General features: G+C 43.7%; 1 protein-coding gene across 2 annotated transcripts in view; it reads right to left on the bottom strand.

Moving 5' to 3' along the window:
* The window catches only part of NHS (Nance-Horan syndrome (congenital cataracts and dental anomalies)), a 330,666-nt gene extending 313,903 nt beyond the window's left edge, over positions 1 to 16,763 (bottom strand). For both annotated transcript variants that reach the window (XM_012656632.1, XM_012656633.1), the window contains exon 1: positions 15,870 to 16,763. In XM_012656632.1, coding sequence (XP_012512086.1) covers positions 15,870 to 16,422 — 553 coding nt within the window. In that variant the 5' untranslated portion in view covers positions 16,423 to 16,763. The remainder of the gene's footprint in view (positions 1 to 15,869) is intronic.
* Between the last annotated feature and the right edge of the window lie 10,009 nt (positions 16,764 to 26,772).

Raw genomic sequence — 26,772 nt, 5'->3', positions numbered from 1 at the left:
CAATTAGAGAAGGCAACTCCTCTAAAGCTAATCTGGCCAAGTGATTAGAGAACTCATCACTCTTCCTCCTCCACTGCCTCCCCAAGGAAAGGAAGCAATTTGAAAATCCAAGAGGATTCTCTGTCTCACAGAGGAAGCGCTGAAGCTGTGCCAATAAAGATTCCAATGTCAAACTCCAATTACATGGAGTTTGCAAGTGATTTGAAACATGGCCTTGTGAAGAGCCCCTGTCTGGGAATCAAAAGTCCTAATAACTATGCTTCAATTTAAAAGGGGAGGGTGGTTCTTTTAAGTAGATCAGGCTTTCTCCATTTTAGACACCAAAACTTTGCCACATTAAAGATCAGTGATAATCTTCTACATTATAGAAAAACAGGTCAAGGCTTTTGCTTGGCCTAGATCAGAAAGTCAAGGGATAGCAAGAAATAAGAACAGTCCCTGTCACAGCCTTAAGTGTCTTATTGAGAGAGAAAGTTTTGTAAAACTGCAAGTCAAAAAATGTTTAACCCAACAGAAATGTGCAGATATATTCACCAATAGACAGGAACTATTATAGAATGTTCATGGTAGCATTATTCAAAATAGCCCGAACTGGAAATTACCCAAATGCCTATCCATAGTAGAATGAATAAATAAACCATGGTATACTCATACAGAGGAATACTACACAGCAATGAAAATAAATGAACTATAACTATATACAACAACACGAATGGATCGTGGAATATAATTTTGAACAAAAAAATATAGCTATAAAAAAAAAAGCAGATACTGTATCACTCCAAAACAGGCCAAAGTAATCTATGCTGTTAGGTCAGGATAATGTCCCCCTTGGGGAGGTCTGACTGGAAGGGAATGTTGGCAGGATTTCTAGAGGGCTTCAAATGTTCTGTTTCTTGTTTCAGGTACAAGTTTCAAAGGTATGGTCAGTTTGTAAAAATTCACTGAGGCTGTATACTCATTTGTGTGCATTTCTGTATTTGTGTTATAATTAGGTTTTTAAAGTGTCACAATATATGTATATCATTTATATATGGAGGGAAGGATTGAGAGAGAGAGAGAATGAATTCTTTTGGTAGCAAAATTTCTCTAGAAACTAACTCGGTTAATAAGCTTTTATTTCCATCTGCTTCCTCAAGGAAAGCTGTCATACAGCTTCTAGTCACACATAGGAACTCTTTATGTCTCTCAGAGAAAGAAAATCCTATAGTTTAGTGCCTCTTTTATTCAGGGAAAGAACACAAAATACTTTTGAGTAACTTCGTCATCTGTGCATTTTCAGGAAAACCAATCCATTTTGCTCCCTGCACTGTACCTCTGTGTTAGGTTCAGCTAACTGCTGTAACAAACATCCCCTTAATCTCACAATAAAAGTTTACTTCTCTCTCACATGAAATCCAATCAGGTGTTGGTAGACAGTCTTCCATGTGGCGATTCAGGAACCCAGGCTCCTTCCATCGGATGACACCACCATCCCTTAGGGCCTCAAGAGCTGTCTGCTGAACCCTCTGCATGTAGCCAGCAGAATGGACAAGAAGTGAACTGCAGGGAGTTGTTTAGGTGCTTTTATACAGACTGCCTAGAGCTGGAGCAATTATTCCTTCCACATTCCATTGAACAAAACTCTGTCACATGGTTGCACCTAACTGCAAGGGAGGCTGGGAAATGTCATCTAGCCATGTGCCCAGGAGAGAAAGAGAAGGAGTCAGTGAACACCTAGGTATGCTCTGCCATCCCAGATCTATAATCTCTCCTTTCTGCTAGCTGTCCCACGCCTGATGTCTGACTGACTACAAAAAGCAGAAGACATGTCATTATGGGAAAAGATACAGACAGTCCCAGAAAGTGAGGGCAAGGGCGTCTGTACTCTTCACCCCTTCCATGATGGCACACATCCACACCCAGGCCTCCCCCATCCATCAGCAGAAGTCCACACCCCCGGAGAAGGAGGGCATAATGGCAGCCAGATGCTAAATTGTTCTTGCAGTGCTCCACGACTTGAGTTAGAACAGCCAAGCCAGCAAACTGGATGGCATTCCTCTGTCCCAATTTTTACCATGCATCCAGCTGACCAGAATATTTACACTGGCTGAGGAGCCACAGGGGTTGGGTTTTATGCATTTTTACTCCTACTTCCTTCCTCTAAGCCCCCTGATAATAATACTAATAAAAAAACAACAAAAGTGGTACCATTGATGGCATATACGTATTAGCCCATATTGTGTATACTGTATATATGCCACACACCACTCACACTGTCCATGGATTAATTCACTTAATCTTCACGACAACAATGTCCCCATTTCACAGGTAAGGAAATTGAGGTGCAGAGACCAAGAATTTGTCCAAGGTCATACAGCTGGCAAGTGGTGGAACTGCGAGAATCAAAGGCTGACATACACTCTTTCCCATAATAGAAAGATTATGAGGGTTAGGAATGCAAGCGTGTGATCATGACAAAATCCCAGTCTCTCAGGGAGCAAACCTTGAACCTAAGCTTCATCATCGCAAAGCTTGATCCAAGCAGGCTGACCAGGCCACAGAAAAGCACACAAAGCAACTTGGAAAGAAAACAAAGCACCAGTCGAGAGGTAAATGGGGGTGTCACTCTTTTTGTTTGTTTGGTTGTTTTAATTTTCCTTCCCACTCCACAGCCACTGAAACCTTTGAATTGACAAATCAATCAAGAAAACCCAAAAGGGCTTCAAATTTACATTTACAAGCCGATGCTTTTAATAGCCTGCCCCATTCATTGTCTACACTGGAATCTATTTCTAAGTGAACCCTGTTCTCATTATCACCCTCCGCCCTATAACCAGCCTGAGATTCGCTAGTCTTTGGATATGGGGCAAAGGGTTAAAATAAAGCCACACAGGAGGCAACCTTACGCAATATATTTTTCTTCACGCAATTGGATTAGTTTTAATTAGCAAAGGCTAAAACTTTGCCAGATGAATACTGGGTGACATCTGATACCTGAGCAGGGTTCCAACATCTCTTCTCTCATACCAAAGGCATTTAACTCAAGTGATACTCTTTGAAAATCTTCCAGGGCGCCCTTCCCAATGTCTCCTCTTGGTTTACCCACTTCCCCCCACATTGCCCCAACTTTGAAGCCTACTCTCTCCTGTTTGTGAAGCAGAAGGCCCTATGACTTCTCATGTGGAAAAGGATTTCTGTGGTATTTATTCCTGCTGCACTTCTCCCCTCTGGCAGTTAATCTCTAGACTCAAACTGATTCTAGATAAACATGCGCCATCTTGCAAATGAATCACTTCAGAGTTGGGGAGGGGGTCGGCTGAAGTGGCAGAATTCTGATGTGAAATTTAAAAGGAAAATTCAGCTTTCCTCATGTTATTAAAATATAAATACAGGCTCCAGGAACGAGCCCAGATGCAGGCTGGGGAGAAACATAAATATTGATATTATATTCTAATGAACATTATGCCTCACGGGCTGTTATCCGTCCTCACAGCTACTAGCTCTTCCCTCCCTTAGATGTCTAGGATTAAAAATCGAGAGTAACTGAACTCTAGAATAGGGCTTCTTATTTCCTAATCTAAATGTACTTAGATAGGACAATCAGAAATCAAATTCTAAACAACTTTCTTCATCCTCCATCCGGGCTTCAAGCATCAGCAGGAGTTGAAAACACAAAGACAGTTTGCACATCAGTATTCCCTGCTACTTAGAAATTTCCCTGACAATATCAAGGCTTTTTTTTCATGTCTTTTTAAATTATTTTTAGCTTTATCTTAGAAAAGCTCCCACTTCTAAGTTACTCCTGGGGCCTCTGAGGCCAGATTTTTATCCTTGTCTAAAACCTGATTCTCCCTAAAATTCAGCACCAAGATGTCATAAACAGCCCAACACCATCAGACCAAAAGTGAGGAAACTCCATTGTTTCAAATTGTCTTGGAAATATTATACATGGAATCACTAGTTCTTAGTCTAATCCTACTTGAGAGCCCAGAAGCTCCCTATGGAATCATTTTTTTCTGTGCCCATATTCATACGACAGCCTCAGTAGGGGCTAGTGCTGGGCCATCAGAGTTCAAATACCACTTTCCCATCTGAAAAGGGTATTACCTATCTGGAGTGAGGGTAATGTTCTCTACCTTAATAGGGGCATGGGTTACACAGCAGGTTACAACTGTTAAAACTTACCCAACTATATACTTCAGATCTGTACATTTCACTACTTATAAATTATACCTTGATTTTTAAAAAGGGTGTTAGTTAGAACACTTTTTAAATTCTTCCAAGACAGCAAATAAGATTAATCAACAAGACTCTGGGAAAAGTGTCTACTTCCTCAACATTCAATGGCTTTACAAAACGTGATAGACACATACACAAGAATTTGCTTTTGCTCTTCCTGCAAAGAGCACAAGATACTATAACATGGGTTCTTTTGAAGCAAGTCTGTCAGGATGAGAGAGGAGGAAGGTCTTCCTTCCCTTTTCAATTTTGTGCCCTTCTGTATAGGTTGAGTTGCCTAGTTCTAAATGAGAAACAAAAAATGTCAACAGCTCTAAGCTGGATCCAACCACTTCTCAATACTTTCACCAAACCACCACCATCTCTCATCAGAATTACTACAACAGCCCCCTACTTGGTCTCCCTGCTTCTACCTCTCCTGCCTCTCCCCTGATATCTTCTTGATACAACAGCCAAAGTGATCCTTTTAAATGCTAAGTCCATCATGTTACTACTAGACTGAAAAGTCTCCAATGACTGCCCACTCCACTCGGAGCAAAGGCAAAGTCCTCACAATGGCCTATTAGACCCTCTGTGATCTGCCCCCCTTCCGTCCCTCATTGCTGCCTCCTCTCCTCCCACTCTCCTCCTTGCTAACTCCACATCCAGCACATGGGCCTCCTTGCCACACCTGGATCACTCCAGGCATCCTCTCACCACAGTGCCCTTGCACTAGCTCTGGTTCCCTCTGCTGGAACACTCTTCCTCCAGTAATCTATGTAATGAACTCCCTTATCTCTTTCCAATCTTTCCTCAAATTCTGCTTCCTCAGTGAGGCCCACCTGATCACCCCATTTAAAATTGCAACCCCATCCCAACCCTCTGGATTGCCCTCATCTTGTTCTAGTTTCTTCTTGCCCACAGCACTTACCATCTCCTAACATGCTTTGTCATTTCCTCAAATGTATTATGTTTGCTGTTTAGGGTTGATCTCTCTCCACTGGGATGTAAGCTCTTTGTAACTTTTTATTCACTGATGGAACTCCAGTGCCTAGAATTGTGCCTGGCATATAATAAATGAATGAATCTGGATGATAAGATCATCAGTCAATTTTTTTCTTTCTATACCTTTCTGCATAACGAACAGAGGCCACAAAGAAAAAAGAACCTTAATAGGCATCTTTGACCATGCAGAGAGACACAGCATTGCTTGGTCAGCTGTCTCCTTCCCCTTGACCCAGCATTTCACAGATTCAGGCAGAGCTTTTCGCCTACTTGGAAAAAATTAACACATACCTCCTATTCTGTCTGATCCAATTATAGTATCAATAAAATAGCCAAGAAGAGCCAATAATTATCTGGGGTTCATCATGTGCCAGGCATAGTTCTCAGTGCCTGTGCATCTTGACCCTTTTAGTTTTGTCAACAACTTGATGCAATAGGTACTGCTTCTTTTCTACATTCTGTAATAAATTAAGAAAAAAATTCAATAAATTGTCCAAAGTCATACAGCTTTGAAGGAGTAGAGCTGGGATTTGAACTCACACAGTTGAGCTTCAGAGTCCACACCCTTAACCACATACACTCTTGCTTCTCAACAATTAGATAAACCAGGTACTTGACAACCTTACTCAAACTGAGCCTAAGCAAACTCCAAAGGTCATGAATTTCAAACCTCTCCTTCAGGGACAGAGAACAAAGACATGAGATGATTCTCACCAGGTATCCAAAAGAAAGGAAGGGACAAGCACTAAGATTCTCTGCCTTTAACAAATCAGACATTCTAGAGTCAGAGAAATGTATTCTAGGATCCAGAGAGTCCCCTTGCAGTCCAACATTGTGGTCATTCTATGGCCAACACACCAAAGCAGAGTCTCCAAAATAAACTCTTTACCCATTACATATAAGAAAATTAAAATGGTCCCTCTGATTGCTGGAAGTGGGTCCAGTTTGAGCCAGATTAACCTCATTTCCCTTTTGAGTTGTGTTATTAGACTGAGAGATCAAAGGAATGTTACAGGCATATGGTATCTTGATTTCAGCAAACCATCTGACAGTCACTCATGATGATAGATCTTGTGTACAAGGTGGAGAAATGTGGTTTGAATGGGAAGGTGGGGGGGTGCATTCATGACTGCTACAACAATGGTACCCAAGGAATGTTGATTAATAGACATCAACTTGAAGGGATGTTGCTAGTACTGCCTGCCAACGGGCTCTGGCCTTGAATGCATCTGAACAATAATTTTCTCAAAGATGTGGGTAATGGCATAGAATCATGTTTATGGTGCCTGCAGTGAGCAAAATGCTGTGGGCAGTAGCTGACACATTGAATCAAGATTTTAAACCATCACCACTGATTGGAAATGAAAGAGCAAAGCAAGCAAGATTCAATTTAACAGAGACAATGGGAGAGTCTTGTGAAATTTAAGTTCAAAATACCAACCACACACATAGAATAGAGAAAACCTCATGATATAAACTGTCACTATAAAGGAAGGAAGTTTGTTGGACCATAAGAGCAAAAATGCACCAACAGTGTCACACAATGGTTAAAACAACAAGCACCACCTTAGTCCCAGTGGGACATACATATAAAGCAAGGAATGGGTCCATTCACGCTCTGCACCTGTGGCAGAGGGCAACCAGAGTGGGAGGGGACTGGAAACTTGGCATCGAATGAAGTGAAGTTGTTTTACCTGAATGAAGAAAGCTTAGAAGGGACCATAACAGTAACCTCCAGATACTTAAAAAATTTACTGTGAAAGAGGTGATAGGCAAATTTCATATGGGTCCAGACACCAGAACGAGGACTAAAAGGCTGGCATTACAAAAAGACAGATTCACTCTCAACGTAGATAAGGACTTCTCAAGAATGAGTGCTATTCAGCAATAAAATTGGGGCAAGGGTGGCCACTTCCCACTCCCAGGAATCTCAGAGAGCATGGAAACCAGATAGGCTGCGATTTGGGACATCTTAGAAAAGCTTCCCACTCTGGGTGAGAAGTTGGATTGGATGGGTACTGAGGTCTTTCCCAATTCTAAGATCCCAAGAGTCTATCACTCTTGTTAAATTAACTTTATTCTTGATAATTTCACTTTGAAGGACTTAGGCATTTAATAATTAAGTAATTTTTTAGCATATGGATGTCCATGTCCTCAGATCACTATTTCAGTACAGCTATACCTTCTCATGTTCAATGGATTGAGAGATGGGCAGTAATGGATTGAGAGATGTCAGAACCACAAATTGACCATGCCTGTCTTAGTTATTCACAAAGATGAGCTAGATAGGATCCCTGCCCTCTGGGATTACAACTCAGTGGCAGGGCTTTCCAAAACCTTATTTCATGAAATTTCAACCCTAGAATGAAATCTTTACATTCAGAAACCATTCCTACCTCATTGTTTTTATTTCCATTGAATCCACAATGTGATTCATGAAGGATTCCTGATACAAAAAAAACTTTCAGGAATTTTTGTGATTGGTAGTTTGTTCCAGGCATATTCGTCCTATGATTTTTTAATAGAATGACTCACAAAATCTTGTGTCCCACAATTTTCAATAAAGTAAAAAGAAATTAAACTGAACTATCAAAATAAAATTCCAACTATGTTTAAAACTGTTCTCGAGCCTAAAATTTCAAAGTGTCATATGAAGTCAGTGAATCCTCAAGACTCTTGAGCTAAGAAGGGACAGTAGGAAAGATTTTATATGTCATTGCCATTCAAAGGTAATGCCCATTAAAGGTGGACTAGAAGCTCTGAAACAGAAGATGTTTCTGAGAGCTTAAATGGACTGTGCACTTTCCTGACAGCATTGTGTAGAAAAGGCCTCCACACATAGCAAGAAAGAAATCTTTATTATTACCATCTCAGCAATATCAGTCCAACAGAATCTCAAGGATTTCCTAGGTAAAGTAGTTCAGTAGTTTTGATTTAAAAGCTCAATCCAGTACATCAAGAAAAGTCTAGAAAGAAATGTGTTGCTGTTACTGGTTATGAGGAAATTACAACTATGAATTATTAACCTCTGAAAGATTGCTTTCTTCTCAGTTGTTCTGTGATGGGTTTAAAAGCAGCTTTCAATGGAGCTGTTAGGATCTCATAATGCCGCACAGAAACTCGCTGAGCAGGGCCAGGAAGAAAAGGAACTTAACCACAGCTACTGAAACATCCAAGAAAACACATTAACAAGATTGCGGAGGGTATTTTACGAGTGATACAATGAACAAAATGGAGACAAAAAGCAGGATCATCCTTTCAAAACCAAAATGAGCCCATGATTAGTGTTGCCACACCAACCCAAAATGATCAATTCGCCCAGTGTATTACTTCCTAGTTCCTTTCAGGGGTTAGCAGTTTCTGTGTCTGCTCTGGCTGAAATTGTGATTCTCAGATGGGGAGTCTGGAACCCCTGAGGCTGTCACTGACCCATTCCACAGGGCAATAAACAGTACTCTCAAAGGCTGGCCCATGGAATATTGAGAAATTAAGGGACTGGGTCTTCATAATTGTAGATTTGAGTTCCTTCTGTGCCCCTTCTCACTGCTGAAGAGCTCCTTCCATGCCAATAGAGAGATTCACACTGTGAATCTGCTAAAGGATAGTAACAGTTATTTCCAGACTTACTGTATGACATTCTGGCAGGGGCCAGGGATGTGGCTAATATAATAATCCTGGGGTAAATAGTTTAAGGAAAAAGAATGAGAAATGTCACCTCTACCATAGGTCTTTGGTAATGTCACCCCAGCGCTAGGTCTTTGCCCTCAGTTTAAAGATTAAACAGATTGTCTTGGTTTGGGTTCCCCCAGAAGTAGACCCTATGATTGCAAGTACAAGTCTGAGTACAAGTAGCTTATGTGGAAGGAGACTCCAAGAAATGCCCATAGGTGAGTGAGGAAGTGGAATGGAGAAAAGAAGGCAGCAAAGACAGGATGCATTATCAAATAAGCCATCATTGTGGGCAACTGGAGCTCAATGCTACTAGAGAATCCTGAGAAATGGTATACAGCATGCGGCAGAGTTCTCCCATCCAAGGAGTAATGAAACTGGAGTCTTCATCCACCAACTCCCTGTCCATTACTGGCTGAGTGCTACTTCAGGGACATTAACCTGCTGACACCTCTGGTTTTCCCTATGTGCAAGGCCAAGCTTGGTCCATTAGTCAGTCAAAAACAAAAGCCTCAGGCAGAGTCACAGGCGTTTGCAGTAAGTAGCCTTCAGCATGAGAGGTGACAGCTAAAGGAATATAGGCAGGATGTCAACAGTGTCTGCTGTATAGAAGGACAAAAGCTAACATAAAAGGTGAGCACAAAGTTCTAGAAAAGTTGTAGATGGGGGAGGTTGTGGACAAGAAATCAGGTTCCATTTCACAGAGAAGATGATGTGTCAGCTGAGTACCAAAGAATGAAGAGAAATTATCCAGTGAAAATGTTCCAGAAGGAAAGAATAGTATGTATATGCATAGGCATAACGAATGCAAAAGCCTAGAAAGTTAAGGAACACCAAGTAGCTCAGTATGACTGGCGCATAGAGCCAGACTGGGGTGGAAGGTGGAGAAGGCTGGGAGGGGCAATGGGTGGTAGAGCAAGAGATGAAGCTTGCCAAGTGGACAGGAGCATATCATGAAGGGCCTTGATTTGAATATAGTAATTCTCCTGGAATTATGTGGCAACACATGGCTGAAAATGCTAATGGTTGAAAATATATTGTGTGGACTCAGACCTGGATCCTAATTCTTAGCCCCACCACTGTTGCTAGCTGTTGCTAGCTGTTGCTACCTGGAACGAATTGCTAATCCTCAGTAAAATGGGTAATAATATAACAGTACCTCTCTCATAGAGTTATTATGAAGATTAAATAAGGTAACTCATATAAAGCTCTTAGCAAATAGCAGCACTCAATAAATGTTGGCTAAAATATAAAATCAATCCACTTGATAAATGATAAAAGTGCCACTGCAGTACAATGGGGAAATGATGGTCTTTTCAATAAGTAGCAATGGACCAACTGTGTATCCATATGAAAAAATTTAATCTTGACCCCTACCTCACACCATTTCAAATATCAATTCCATATGATCATAGATCTAAATGACAAAGGCAAAACAAAAAACTTAGAGATATCTTCCTGACTTTGAGGCTGGTAAAAAAATTAAGAACAAATACAAGAGAAAACACACAGAAAAAAATATTAACTATAAAGAAAAGGATTGATAAACTGGACTACATAAAAATAAGAACTTCTGCCTTCAAAAGATAATACTAAGAGCATGAAAAGGCAAGCCACACAGTGAGAGAAGGTATTCAATAATACCTATAGCTAACCAATGACTCATATCCACAATACATAAAGAATTCCTACACAACAATAAGAAAAGGTACAAAGTACCTTATTGAAAAATTAGCAAAAGTCTTAACAGATAATCCACAAAAGAGAATATCCAAATGGTTAAAGAAAATACATAAAAAGGTGTTCAATCTCATAAGCCATCAGAGGATTGGAAAATAAAATCACCATGAGATTTCATTACACATCCAACAGAGTAGCTATGATTAAAAACAGTATCAGTGTTGGTGGGGATATGGAGCAACTGGAACTTTCATATACTTCTGGAATATAAATTGCTATAACCAGTTTAGAAAACTGTTAGGCAGAATCTATTAAAGCCAAACATATTCATCCCCTTTGATCTGGCAATTCCACTTTTAGATATATACCAAACAGCTGTGTATACATAAGCTCATCAAAAGGCATATAGAAAAAAAATGTTCATGGCAATAGCCCTAAAATGGAAACAATCCAAATGTCCCTCATCAGGAGAATGGGTCAATAAATTTTGGTATAGACACATGATGAAATTTAATTCAGCAATGAGAATGAACAATCTACCGTATATGCAACAACATGGAAGTATCTTACAAACATAATGTTGAATGAATAATACTAGACACTAAAAAGTATATACATGATTCCATTTATATAAAGTTCAAAAACAGGAAAATCTAATTGATGGGGGTAAAATTCAGGAGAGTGGTTACCTTTGGGGAGGGGGCTAGTGACTAGTAGGGGGTTTGAAGGGAGGGTGTTTCAGGTACAGTAATTTTATTTCCTGATCTCGGTGATATTTACATGAGTTGCTCCCTTTGTGAAAATTGGCCAAGCTGAACACTTATGATCTTTGTGCTTTTCTGTTGGAATGTTAAACTTTAATATAAAATTTACTTAAAAATTTGGTAACTAAATATAATTGACAGCACCCAAAAATGCCAACGATATTAAAATGTCTAAGGATGAATATCTTGGCATTGAGGCCCATGAAGTAATTCTAAAGTCTCAGGTTTTAGTAACTGAAAAGCTGGACTCACTTCAAGTTTATGACCATAAATCTCAGAAGGCTCTCAACACAGCCAGATAATCCCACTCTGCTTCCTTACTGCATCCACGTTCCCTCCCTGAGACAACTTACTAATACCTTCCCTTCTCTCCTCACATTGCCAACATTCTCTTAGTCGATGACCTCACCACATGCTTCACAGAGAAAATCGCTGTAATTGTAGAAGAACACCCCATCCTACCTCCATCAGCCCACCAGCCCACCTGCCTCTCTGCCCGCATCCTCTGACTTCCCTCCAGGTCCCAGGGATGAAATGGTGCTCTCAGCTCATCCCCTCTCAGACCTCCTTCTCAAAGACTTCCACAATTACCCAGTCCTCTCCCCTAGAATCATCAGTTGCTCCCTCTCCCTGGAATCCAAACATGCCTAAAATATCAAGACCCTTTAAGAATACCTCTCTTGATAACACTGCATTCCCCACAGCCACTGCTCCATCTCTCCACTCTCCTGCAGAGCAAAACTCCTGACAAGACTTGTCTGTAGTTGCTGTTTGCTTTTCTGCCCCTCGGGTTCTTTCACCAACCCTTCTGATTTGGCATTCATCTCCACTCCTGCGCGGCTCAACGCGGCTAATTAATTACAGGTGACCAAACTCAATGGTCTCTTCTCAGCGCTCATCTTACTCTCAGAAGCATTTGACCAAGTTGACTTCTCCCCCATTCTTGAAACTCCTTCTCCTGGCTTCCATCATACCGCACTCTCCTGATTTTCCTTCCAGCTTTTGAGCTGTCCTTTCTCCTTCCCTAGGAAGCTTTCCAAGTTGGACTTCCCTAGGCTATGTTCAGCCCCTTCTCTTTACTCCCTTCACTGTTCCTAGCTTCAAGGCTTCACATCTCCACCCTTAGGTCTCACATTTACATCTCCAGCCTAGACTTCTCCCCTAAGCTCTCAACTCACACATCAAAGTGTGTGAGTTTGAGATACATCAGGTATCTCAAACTTAACATGGCTCAAATAGAAAATTATTGATTCCATTCCCTCCACAATAAAATAGCCACTCTCCCACTAGCCTTCCCCATTTCCATAAATAGTACCACCTTCTACAAGTTATTTAAGCCCCAAAACTAGGAGTCACCCTTAATTATTTTTTCTCATGCCCTGTACCCAATGCAATTAGTAAGTCTTGTCAATTCTATCTCCAAACGAATTCAGAATCTGACTACTTCTCAGTATCTCCACAGCTACCTCCCTAATCCTAGCCACCATCACCAGTCACACTGTCTAACTGGTCTACCAGCCCTACCGACTTGCCTCCAGAGTGACTTTGGGAAAGTGTATGTCAAATCACGTCACCCCTGCAAAAAGCCCCCCAGCATGTCTTGGGGCAACAGGAAGCAGCTGTTGGAGGATAAAACAGCAAGCAGACTGTGTGGGGAATGGTGATCTGGGTGGGGAGGACATACAGGGGCTGTGGAGGCACCCAAGTACCCTCAAAGAGGGAGAAAAAAGAACAAGGTTGACTTTTAGGCTTTCTCTCCCCTTGAAACTCCCCTAGGCCTGAGCAATACTAAAAGGAGATGCATAATGTAGCTGATACACTGGTGCCCCACCCACAGACCCTCTGCCCTCCTTAGAGGACCCCTGCAGACATTCCCTCCAGTGCACACCACAGACTTTTGTATCTCTCTATGTGACTCTGGGAGCATGCTGGGGCCACACATGGGCAAAGCCCCAGAAATCAGAGAGTTTATTATCCAGGTGCTACCTTCCATCAGCAAGGGGTAGAATTTGGTGCATAAATACTCCACCTTCCTTACTCCTCAGTGGAATACATTTGAAGTGTGTGCTCAGAGGGTGGCCAGCTGGATTGAACTCCAGTTTCCCACAGTGCTAACCAGTTCACAGGGTGTATCAGCTTTCCTCCCTTCCCTGCCTCACTTCCCCACGCCCTCCCTGAGTTTCCAGGGATCCCCTCCCAAATAAACTATTGGCATCAAAATCCTTGTCTCAGGCTCTGCATGCGAACAAACCCACACTAATTCACAAAATATTATGCTTTTTCTCCCAAAGATAATGCCTTTTATGACATCAAACAAGAACAATGCCATCCTAAATTTAAATGAGCAAGAGAAGAAAGAGATCTGGACACAGTGTGGAAATATTAATAGCATTTTTTAAAAAATTAAAAATACTAGACTTTAAGTCCATCCCTGGGTATTATATTAGCCCCATCTTTATTTATTCACTATAAATATATATAAATAGAATATATATTCATCAACTATATGCATACACTCAAGATCCTCTCTTATCTCCATTGACTGTTAGTTTCTACTCCAAACAGTTAAAAAGACTTGAAAGACTGTGATAAATTCCGGATACATAACTCTCCACTGCTGACTCTAAAGAAAAAGGAGAGAAGGCTACTTTATGCTTCAGCACCAAGTTTCACTAGTGTGAAATCTAACTTAAGGACAGGGGTGTGTTTGTGTGTTTCTCTCCGTCTCTCTGTCTCTGTCTCTGTCTCTGTCTCTGTCTCTCTCTCTCTCTCTCTCACACACACACACACACACACACACACACACACACACACACACGGGAAATGTATGCACCACTCAACAGTCTGCAAAACTTCCCTCCAGTTCTTTTGAAGTGAAATCACCACTCCCCCCAACCGCACTCCCCTGATATCAGCGCTGTTGAAAGTGAAGGGCCTGTCCCTGCTGTGTGGTTTGGGGTAAAAAGGAGGCAGGATTAAAGCGCTCATTTCAAGTCCCAAAAGTAAAATACGACTTGGCCTAAGGCAATCCTAATTCTTTCCAGAACTCATCCTCGGAATTGCCCTTTTAAATAACCAGTCATTAACCGAACTCCAGGTCTTTTATAGCTGCGAAAACCGATCGCGCACATCATTTATTCATTACGCTTATTATTATTGTTATTGCAGAAAAGCAGCGAATTCCCGGGGCGGGGTTCAAAGGGTTTTTCGGGGGAGGAGTGCGGGGGGGGGGGGAACAAGCGGGCGGGCAGGGACCGCGAGGAGGCTGGGCTGGGTTGTGCGGCAGAGGTGCCCGGAAATCCCCAGGGAAGGATGCCGCGAAAGCGCCTCCGCCCCGCGCGCTCCCAGGCCACTGCGCACCGGCGCAGCTGCTGCAGCAACCAAGGAAGCTTCTTACGTAAGTCAGAGCCGCTGACATCACCTTCGCCGCGGGCGTCGCAGCCGGACTAGGCACCAAAGGACCAGCGCGCCAGCCCAGTGCCCCTGTCTACCTCCCAGGTTGTTCCTAAACGATTCCGCCGTCGCCAGATTTGGCGACCGTGCACCAGGGGACCGCCCTGCGCGCCCCTTGGAGGGCGGATGACACAGAATGACTATTGGGAGCCCTGGGGTGTCACAAGAGTGAAGTCAGTGGGCAGCAAAGATGCCCAGGGATCTTCCAGACCTCCTTCCTGGTCCTTTCCCTGTAGCCTGCCTGGCTGGACTAGTTCATACTTAAGTCCGCACATCAGTAGATTTGGGCGACAATGCACCCGGGCGGGGGGAGAACAGCCTGCGGGATTCTCAGAGGGCAGATGGCACAGAGCCATTTAGTAGGAACCCTGGGCTGTTCAGGGCAGAAAAGATGCCCAAGGGTCTCCTCGATCTCCCCTGGGCCCCAGACACTCCCCCCTCCCCAGCCATGCCCGCCTCTCCCCGCGGCCCCTCCAGGCCACAAGGGTTTTCAGCGGAGCGCGACGGAGTTCACTCCAGCAGGCGAGCGGCGCCACGCTACGTCGCACACCAGCTCAAGGCACAAGTTCGGGGCTCGGAGCAGCCACTGAGGTCACAGTGAGAGCGACAAAACCGCCGTGCTGCTGCAGCAGCCCTAAAAGGACACCCGCTACCCCTCGAACCCCCACACCTGAGCACGCATAGGGTGAGCTATAGGGCTCAGAACTGGGCTGCCGGAAACCTCCGGAGTTGGAACGCCCCCCACCCGAAGGACCCGGGCGAGCCCGGGAGGTGAAGGACAGACCCTCTCTGCCTCCTGTGCTTCCATAAACGCTCCCTTTCTGCTCCCTCTCAGCTCACGCTGTCCGCGAGTTCAGAGGCCGTCCTTTTAACTTTCCACCCTCCACGTCTGCATGACCGAATCGGGGTCCAGCCCAGCCACTCAGCCCCGGGAAGACTGGGGTGGGTCCCAGGGCGCGGGAGGGGTGGGAAGGCAAGAATAAGGTGCAAGCCGCATCGCGCGCGGCGCCGCGGGGCTGGGATTGCAGCGACCGCGGAGGGCGCGAGGGTGCGGCGCAGGAGCCGAGCGCCCGGCGAACCGACGGCGCGGGTACTCACGCACTGCCTCCTGCTTGGGGTCCAGCGTGCCGAGGACGCGCTGCACGCCGCCGAGCTTGCCCTGCAGCGCCCAGACGCGGCGGTGGGTGAGCTGGATGTCGCTCTCAAGCTCCTGGAAGAGGCTGCACGCATGCCGGGCCACGTCCGAGAGCTGCCGGAGGACGCGGGCCAGCGCGGCGTTGCTGACCGCGCACAGGTCCAGCATGAGCAGCACGGCCGCGGCCGCTGCCGAGGACGCCTCGGCAGTGGCGGGCACGGCCTCCGGGACCCCCGCCGGGCTCTCCTCGCCGGCCGCTGGTGCCTCTTCTTGCGGCGGCTGATCCTGGTCGGCCGGCGCGGGCAGCGGTGGCGGCGGCGGCAGCCCGGGAGGTGTGGGGGACGCGTAGGCTGGCTCCTCTGGCCCCGGCACCTCGGCCTCGTCCCGCCCGCCGGGTGGCTGCAGGGGCGGAGGTGGCTCAGCGCTGCCTCCGCTCTCGTCCACGGCTGGGCCGGGCGCCGGGCGCCGCTGCCGGCACAGCCACTGCGGCTCCACGATCCGCTTGGCGAAAGGCATCCCGCGCAGCCGGGCCGCGACTTTCTGGTCTCCTCCAAGCGCCCCTTGTGAACCAGAGACCGGGCGCGCCCACCTGAGCAGAGAGGGAGCAGGAGTCGGGCAAAGGCGCGATCGGGCAGTCCGGATACGGAGGGGGCTCCTCTGCTCACCTGGCCTCCTCCTCTTCCCCGCCCTCTCCCTAGCAAATCAGTCCTACTGGTCCTCCTCCGGGTGCACCGTTCCCTGGAGAGGATGACAAGCACCAGGCACAGAAATCCCGGGTGCGCCTGGGCTGTCCTCACTTGCTTCCAACGGGGGTCGACTGGCTCAGCTCCATCGTTCCTGCGCTCGCCGCCGCCACCCCGGGCACTGCCGTCGCCGCCGCCTATATAAATGGACGCATGTGTGCGTGTGTGTGTGTGTGTGTGTGTACGGGTGGGTGTGTGTGTGAGTGTGTGCGCGCGCCTCAGTTTGAAAGTACCCCGGCGCAGGCCTCTCCCCGCGCGCCCCTCGGCCGCTCCGGGGAGCGATTGCGCCCGGGATCTCTCTCCCTCTCTGGGCGGGGAGGAGGTTTCGGAGAGGCGCTCTGAAAACCCGGAGAGAGGAATCCGCCTCCAGCCCGGGCGCAGGAGGCCGCGCGGGGGTGGCGGGGCGGACGCAGGGCGGGGGAGACCGGGGCGAGGGGGGCGCAGCGCCCTGTGCGGCCGCTGGGAGTCACTGGTGGCCTCGCCACGCCGGGCGCGTTCCGGCGCTAAGACACTTCCTCACATCCAAGGGATTAGAATTGAGACTTTCGGCCTGGTGGGGGCGGGGAGTCCTCAAGTTGGGAGTAGGGGTGTAGGTAGCGAGCGCAAAGGGAGGAGGGTGGGGTATTAGCGATGCGGCAGATTTGGCGTGTTAGAGCAAGTTTTCCGCGGAATTCCAGCTCTGTGCAAGTCCTTTGGGTTCTTAGAGGGAAACCTGGACTGAACCTTGGAGGGCCCCGGGCTCTGTGAGCGCAGCGAGACAGCGGGGCAGGGTCACTGGGTGTGGGCGCATCCCCATGCGGCCAGAGTGCAGTTTATACCCCTTCCCAGGCATCACGTGGCCGGCTGCGCTGGGCACAGTCTCTGTAGGATATCATGAATGAGACCCAAACCACCAATGAGCAAAAGTCCCAGAAAACTGCTTGCAAAACTCATTGCACATTAGCTGAGATAAACCGGATTACCTCCTTGTCACCCTACTGTGCTGATCATACACAGGGTTTTCAAAGTTCTCCGTCAAAGAAATGATGATTTACAAAAGAATGGAAAGTTTGCCCCTTCAGTTAACTGAAAGATATAATTTCTAAAAAGGCATACATTTTCTATTGCTGCAGTCTACGGGCTGGATGCTGTCTGCCTAAAACCTAAAAAGAGTTCGGGAAATGTTAATAAAACACATGCTTTCATCCCTCCAAAAAGTATACTGTAAAAATATTTTTTATTTTAAAGCCATAAGCCAGATCTTGGGAATGCAGCCTTCATTTCATGTTTCTAAAGAGAACATGGAAAAAATATGTTTTATGGCAACAATAAAGTCTTCCAGACCTGCAGTGGTGTCTCCTCTCCTCTCTCCCTGCCTTTAGTGGGAGACAGACCTGGGCCCAAGAGTGAGCACTTTGGACTGGCCCTCACTTTGGTTATAAAGCCTTCAACAGACCCTTGTCTTATTCTACCTAAAAAAAATAACATTTTTTCAGGGGAATATCCTTGTTCATGAAGATCCAGTTGGGGCCTTGGGGGTAAAGGGTCATGATGTCTGCAAGGTACTCATAAACGATTCAGTGACAACAAGAAGAAGAATGATGACAATAATAATGATATCTATGTATAAAGAGAGAGAACAAAGAAAATATAGCAAAATGTTCAAAATAGTGAGTCTCAGTAAAGGGTATATTGGGGTTCATTGGACATTTCTTGCAACGTTAGATTTAGTTTTGTTTCCAAACAAAAATGAAAAAAAAGAGGGTATTTTGGAACAGAGTCTTTTACGATTTGTTCTTTAGCTCACAAATCTGAAAAGCTTAGAGCTGGCTAGTTTAAAATTTAACTTGACTTTTGAATATGTTCAAAATTCTGAACATGAGTTCTGCTAGGTAGGCAAGCCAGACACTCCTCCCTGAACACATGGAAGCAAAGAGAACAATGGGGGGTATTAAAGGCTTCCAGTTAGCAAGCCTTGTGGCAAGAGTCTGCCCTGTCTCACACTCCCTCTCACCCAGCACTGTCCTATTAAAAGCGTTCAAGGGCGCCAGTGGAGTGGGCCCAGCTGAACACTGACTTGGGCCATGAATGAGTAGTGCCTGGCTCTCACTCCTACCAGGAGTTTCGGATTATTGGTGAGTTCCTTCCAGGGCCCTGAGAGAGGTGACCCGAGTGGGTGGGGGGGCAAAGGCCCAGGAGAGAGAGAGGGTTCCAGGGAGTAATTAAGCTCAAGGACAGGCTGGGTACCTTGGTGTCTTCCCCAAAGTGGTCAGCACAGACTCAGGTCACAATTTCAAAATGATTCAAAGCACAGTTCAAGGATGCAAAAAGGAGTGCTCTCTTTGTAATCTCTTGGACTCCTTTTTGTGTGTTAATAAAGCCGTTTGGTTAAAAATAAAAAGCTTTGATTTTGGCTTTTGATCTCCTTCTTTCGCACTGTCCCCTCCCCTTCCTTTGGTGGTCCCCAGTGACCTTTCCAAGGGCATTTTTCATTTTTTATTTCTGGGGACTTTGAAAGACAGCTTCCTTCAAAGTCCCCCAAAATAAAACTAATACAAACGATCATATTCATCAGTATGGTTGGTTAATGTTTTCTCAGTCCTCTGCAAGGTGTGAATAAAGGCATCTTTAGAAAACTGTTATACATTAGTAACACCATCTAAGTAAAAACTGGGCTAGCTTTGAGAGGGCAGCTTGGGGACAGCCTGCTGGCCCCACCCTACCCCTTCCCACCTCAAGCCCCTCCTATGTGGTTTATCCCCACCCCCACCCACACACACATTTTTTGGTTTGGCTTCTGCTTTATGGAACTAAAATACTGAAATCAAAAAAGGGGTAGCAACCACATGTAATCCTGACTGGATATGTGAGTAGTCTTAATGCTGATGAGTTTTCAACACACTCAGGATTCAAATCCCGGATTGCGCCAGTTTACTCCAAGTTTTCCCACAAAAAGGTCTGATGAAGTCAAGGTTGCTATCTGAAGCCAGATTGTTATACCAAGTCTGTGTGTGTTGATCTCTCCTAACCACAGTCCCCCACCACCCACATACGCATATTCATTCACCGTGTGCTTATAGCCAAAATGGAAAGGAAAGGCAGCATTTTAAAATGACCCTGTTGCTTCATTCCCAGGAGTCATTCATGCAGCTCAAAGGCCAGCACAATTTCCCCATAAACTCAAATGTTGGATCAGTATAAACCTTATGCCATTGTAAAATGAAGGAAATATCCTGTCTGTGTCACCACACCCCGCAGTTACACTCCTGCCTGCTCCAGCCCAGAAGGAAGAAGGGCTTTGCTGAACTCGAAGATTGGCACTGAGAGGGCCATGAGACACCTCCGCCCTCAGCCTGGCTGTCCCCGTGCCTCCACAGAACCAGAGCCAAGTTTCCTCTAGAACCTCACAAGCCACAAAGCAGAGATTCCTAAAAGACTCTTCACCAAAAATGTCCTGATTCACATATTTCAGCATTATTTATACTTGAAAAATATTTCTAAGAAATGCCAGGACATACATGAGGCAGGTTAACGTAATCATTTACTTATAGTGACTGAAGTCTCCCTTCCTCCACCCGATCGAACCTATTCCTTGTTTAATCACTTTAATTCACTCTTAAAGGTCCTGCCACTACTTAAAAAGCTGTTAAATAAAAAATTTTCGTTAATTTTATTGGGAAAAATTATGAGCATTCCATCCCAACCTGTTACCTAAACCATTCCACAGATAGAAAAATGTATCATTTGTATAAGTAAAACTCAACAATTTGAAAGTAAATGAATATGGTTTGTACCTAAAAAGTAATGTTACAATATCTTGTGAAAGAGCAGATTTGAGAGTGGGTGGTGAGGGCTGGAGGAAGAGGGAGGGGTTGTCATTCTTAGGAAATTGTTGGAAAGTCATGTGGTTCACACTGAAGCAGAAAACTTTTTGGAGCTCATAGTCATCCTATACTTACGCTGCACTTACAAATAAAGTTATAGTCCAGAAAAACACCTTAAGGGTGAAATAAAGGCTTAAGATGGGACAGCTTTAAAATATATGGAAAGAGCTCATACACGCAGCAGACTGAGAAGTCACAGAAGATGTTACTCACCCCTCTCATGCTCACATCAGGAGGTCACCATTTGCAAGCTTCCTAAGACGTTCTCACAAGTTTAATGTTAGTTGTTGAGCTCTGAGAGTCACCAACTCCCTCTTTCCTTCAGCTTTGCTAGTTCATGGGAGGAAGCCAGCGGCCCACAGTTGTATGCCATCTTCAGAGAGGGAGCATGCATTCTTCCATATGTGTGATTTATGGCATAAACATGATGTCCGATGCCTTCCTAGCTCCCAGGAAACACTGGGGGGAAAACGTATTCATTAATATATCAAAATATTAAGACATCCTACCCCTAAGTATATTTACATACATATTGATAGCTATCATGTGTATAGTTTCCAGGAGACAAAAGACTATATACTACTTATGAAGGTTTTCCTTTGTTTTAGCTTGTGCTTTTCTTCCTCAAAAATCTTCATTTAGTCTAGCAAGTATAAAGGACAGGAGTTTCTCTCTGCGTTATACTGACAGGAAAACATGGACAGAAAAAAATAATGCTCTTAAATGGTTTTCCCAAAATGCCATAGACTGTGTGAATCCAAAGACTGTCCCAACCAGCCTTTTTATCTTCCTATGCAGAGAACTGTTGATTACTCACATTGTTTCCAGTGGGAGAAATTCTTCTTTCTAATCTTCAAAAATCCTAGCCTCACATTTTACAACTGAATATAATTTTAAACATGCCAAATCTGGATCTAGTCAGAACTGCAAATACATAATTCAAAATAACTGACAGAGTTAAAAGCAGATGGTGATAGCAAACAACAATGCAGTTTCATTCACTTATTCGTTCCTTCGGTTATGCAACAAATATTTACCGGATGCTTCCATTTACTGAGTGTAAACATTTATTGGGTGCTCAGGCCCCTGTGAGATGCCACGGATATAAAAGGAAAGAAGACATAAACATCGCTCTAAAAGGGTGCAGTCTAGTGGGGTAGATGGGCATGTAAACAAATAATTGTAGGACAACGCCAGGCAAGCTATAATATAGATAAGAATTAAGTGCTATTCAGAATCCCAGAGCGATTAACATTGTCTAGGGGGAATACAGACTAGAACAGGGATTCCAAAAGCAACACAGGTTTCAGTGCTGGTTCTTCCAGCTTAGAAACTGAAAGACAAAAGCTGAAACCAAACATCACCGCATGGTTAAAAACAAAACGGTGTGGCTAAAATGAAGAGACCCTCCAACCAGCTCCAAGAGAAGATGTGTTTTGACTAGAATCATTAAATGGCATTTCCCACAAGTCTTTTAAAAACCCTGAAAACCAGGCAACAAGAGAAAGAACGTGGAAATTATGTTGCTTTTCTATTTTTTTTGTTTTTAAAGCTGACTTGTAATTTTCACTCTTTGGCAGGGCTCAGTTTATAAAGAGGAAGTGGAAGATTTTTAATATATTTCCTATAAAGAAAAGTCTTCAGCTGGGTAAGATGAACCACAGTCTCTAGGGCACATGGCACTGATAAAGCTAAACAGCCATGGGGGGTGGAAGCATAAGCTCCCCCCATTCCAACTGTTCAGAATTTGCTCTCCAGGCACCCTTCTGTGATGAAAACGCCCAGTGCTGGCCTTGACCCAGAGGAAGTGCTTTTGACTGTGGTGGTCCCAAAATAATAAATCAGCTCTTTTCCAGAGGAACTTGAGGGAGTAAAACCTACAACTCCCATTATCAGTCTGGGATTGAGTCCTTGTGAACGGCAGAGGCAGCAAACTTCAAACTTTATCAAGATTGTAGTGCTCATTAAGGAAGTGAAATTGAGCCAGATTTGAAGGAAAGCACTGTAGTAATTACAGAGTTATGAAGATTTAAAAGCTATGCGCCTGGGCACGCAGAGCGCAACGTGTTTCCTTTGGGTTCAGAGACACCGCAATTACAGGACTTAAGGGTAGCAAAGCACTGAATTAGAACTCGCCATTAGTTTGATTAATCACTGATGTAAGTGCAGGCACTGGGAATGGCTCAGCCTGATTTGTGTGTCTTCCTGGTCCCCCTCCCCCCTTTTCTCTATTTCCTTTACAAAATCAGGGTGCCTGGGAAGAATACAAATCTTGTATTAATGATGAGAAATTGGGTGCAAGAAAGTTAAAACTTCCTGAAGCTTAATAGCCTCTCTATGTCAGTGTTGGCTTTGCCAAGAGTTGTATAGTAGTGTGTTCTTTCTTCTTCCAAGGCTGTTAAATGTTAATGGTACAACAATGGTATGTTAGTAAATCTAATAAGAAAACCAGAGAATAAAGTATTTTATGTGGACGTATAACAAGTTAACATCATCATAGGAAGCTTGCTGAGATAACAATATATGATACTGCATTAGATGGGCTATAACAAATAGCACCCTCCCATTATCTGGCCAATTAGCAATAATGGGGTTGTTCTTTGGAAGGAACTGGTACACCCTTCTGATGAACTTAATTATCAAATCTACTTGCAGAAATGGTGTCTTGCCCTTGAAAACGATGCAGCTGGTGTTAGGTAAGTATTTTGGGGCCAGGATATTTGACTTGGTGCCTTCTCATGAACACAACCACAAAGTGAAGCCAATTTTATGAATGGGGAACACAAAGGGATAAAAAGGTCAACACGCCAATTCAAACCCAGCATGACTGACCACTCAGAGAAAGAACTCTGTAAATGGAAATTCAGAACTCTTGACATAAAGGCACTTTACTGGAAGGGCCAACCTTTAAATTGCACACCCAAATGACTCTCGATGGGAAAGGTGATTTTGTCAGTGGGAGATTTTTAACTAAAAAATGTCACTAAAATTTACTTATGTGGCTCTTTTCATATTTGCACATGAACTATAGGACTCCAGGGATCAAATGTGAGACAACCAACCAGCCATGCCTCTTAAATTATTTTTTTGGAGGTGTTTTCTTTCTCCACCTCAATTGTAAAGATCCAGGAATAACAACCCAGTGCACGAGGTAGTCATTTTTATTTCTCATCCTGTCTCAATGGTCTCATAATGGGTTCAGTAAGAGTCTGGAAATAATGAAAGCTTCTCCATGGAGAAACACAAGACTCACCATAAGGCACGATAGCACCTAGGAGTCTCCTATAGTAACAACAACACTAGCAGAAACATTGCAGAAGTCTGAGTTTCCTACTTAAGAGAAAAAGAATTTAAAAGGTGACCATCATCCTACACACTCACTAGTGTACAGACAGAATATCAGACCACTGGTATGAATGTAAACAGTTGTCTAAGAATTTTGTTGGAAAAAAAGTTATAAGCATGTGCCTCCATTACAGTCTCATTTTGATCTGTTTTAAGACACGTTTAAAGTATTTCCTTCCTACTGACTTTGGGGCGAACTTTACCTCTGGTTGCTAGGAAAGTCATGAAAAGGATGGGGAAGCAGAAAAAGAGAAAAGAAGGTATTTGAGTTTTTAAAATTAGTTTCCATTTTTATTTTAATTCTGCCTTATTGCTGTTGGAGGAAGGGCTATTTGTTTTTAAATACCCATAAGCCTTGTGTTGTTTTGCTACAGTGGCAGATGCTTACCCACTATCTCCTTCCTCCTTCCTAACAGAATCCCAATTTTGTCCTCTGTGGTAAGGGCACCAGCCAGTCTGCTCACCGTCCAAGACTCCCTTGTATTCAGGGTTGGCCAGATGCTACAGTTCTGGACAAAGACGTCTACATGGAAATCTGCTAGAGATTCCTGAAAACATTATTGCTTTTCTGATACAGGTGCCGCCAGTTCCTGCTTCTTCCATCTTCATCTTTGGCCCTGGAGAATGGACTCCAGACTGAGATGGAAGGACCTTTCTGTGACCATGTCATACATGAGGATGAAAGCCACATGCAAATGAGAAAAGGCTCCCAGGATATAAATTATAAAGCAGGGTGGCTGCCCTATACCTGGACTCACCCCACTCCAGATTTCTTGTATTATGAGAAAAAATAACCTCCTATTTGGGTCAGCCACTGTATTGCAAGTTCTGACTGCAGTTCTGACTGATAGGAGTACCAATTCCTTACAAAGCAATGCTACAAAATTCAGGAGACCAGGGTTCTGGATATGTCTCATTCATTTGTTCCATAGATGTTATTCAACAAATACCTACTATGTGCCTGTGACTATTCTAGGAACCAAGGAATCATCTGTGAACTAAATAGAACAGGGATCTGCCCTCATGGAGCTTACCTTCCAATTGGGGAGAGACAGTAGAACAATATTAAACAATCATTTGTTCAGTAACAGTTTATGTATTCAGGAGATGGTTCTAGTGGATTCATACACTTAATAAAAAGAAATTATGTCTGTAGCAGGTGATAGTGAGTCCCCTTCCAGATTCCTTTCACCTGGCTGGTGCACTCAGCCCCACGTTGCTGTCGATATTGGCTGCTCACAGCTGTACCCTGCTCTGGAGGATTTCCTGTATCTCACAGGAGCCACCTGGAAGGTTACATCTCCCCCCAACCCCCAAGAAGCACAGCCCATGGCCAATGACTCAATGGTATCATGCAGAACAAACTCTGTGCTGGTATTCACACTCCAGAGCTCTCTGTGGCATCAGGCTGAGGCTAGCCTTCTCCTGAATCCACATATCCTTCCCCTACCACTCCTGCTTCCTTTGCACCTCACAGGTTCCTCCTGAGAACATTCCCTTACTAAATCATCTGCACCCGAAATTCCCCACCTCGGGCTCTGCTAATGGGAACCTGATCTAAGCCAGCGTCTGTCACCATTTTTCTTTAACTAATAAAGAACATAATTCTTTGCATTTCCCCCTTTGAACAAACCATCAGAAAACTTCCCCACTTGAATTTAGGTTAGTAGAAATTAGAGGGGCTTGCTTATATCTCACACAATTTATCATCATTCAACTAAATACAGCTAGCCGCCATGTTGGCTGTGACCAGTATAATGTCCTAACAGTTTTAACCAGGAATCATAAATCATTTAATTTGACCCTCAATTGACCACTAGATAAGGAAAGATGCATAAGGATTCTTAATATTGAAATACAAGTTAATGTGAAACATAAAAACAAGAATAGAATAATTACGATAATCTCCACATCTGAATTCAACTGATCAAAATCTTATGTACACATCAGGATGTTTCTGGTACCGCAATAACTAACATTAAATTTAGAAAGTATGATCATTTTGTATACATTTTTGCATTTGCATTTACTGAGAATAAAGACTATTCACACTATAATTTGCTATACTCATGAAAAATAGCACCAAAACTTTCCTCTCATATTATTTTTTAAAAACCCCAAATATGTCATATATAAAAAACACATATAAATTATTAACATCATGTCATCAAAATAGTTTTTGTCTATTTTGATGCCTGAACATAGATTGAAATTTCTACTCCATTTTGATGTGCATTCAGTCTCAGAACCACATATAAAATAATGTCAATTTAAAATTAATTTGTTGACACAGTCTACTTTTTCTTATACAAGCAGTTTAATGTAAATAAATCATGTCACTTGTTAAATAGGAAAATATTAAAATTTGTCTTTATAGATTGTAAATAGTAAAATTGCATTAAAATATATTTTCTAGTATAAGTTGTAATTGTTAATCTAAAATTAAACAGTATTTGCTTCAAATTGAATCTTTTATCATTTATAGTACAAAAAGGATAAAATGATTTTTTAACATTTTAAGGGACTAGAAAGATGACATATTACTTTCAAAGGGGTTCAAATGTCTATAAATGAAAATATTGAGATAGCTGATCTTTGGAGTCACATATGATCTGAGTACCTATGATTCTTCTGTCATAAGCTGAGCTTGGAGCTTTAGTATGCCTAGGAAACTTTGTCTTTCATTATATTAATAGGCCATTGGATAATAATCCTTAAGTATTCAAAAGCAGGATATTGCCCCACTCTTCCCCACTCTTTTATCACACAGCCCCAAAGTGACCACCTTTCTGCCAAAGATTCCCTCATGAGTGTCCCATAGCCTTCCTCTGCCCTAGGACCTGTCTTGTTATACTGTATTTTTTTCTAAACAAGAACCGAGTTTAACCAAGAAAAAAAGTGTGATAAAATATAAA

The sequence above is a fragment of the Propithecus coquereli genome, unplaced genomic scaffold (genome assembly GCF_000956105.1).
Source record: "Propithecus coquereli isolate 6110/MARCELLA unplaced genomic scaffold, Pcoq_1.0 Scaffold513, whole genome shotgun sequence".
NCBI classification, from domain to species: Eukaryota; Metazoa; Chordata; class Mammalia; order Primates; family Indriidae; genus Propithecus; species Propithecus coquereli.
This window is presented reverse-complemented; position numbering and strand designations above follow the sequence as displayed.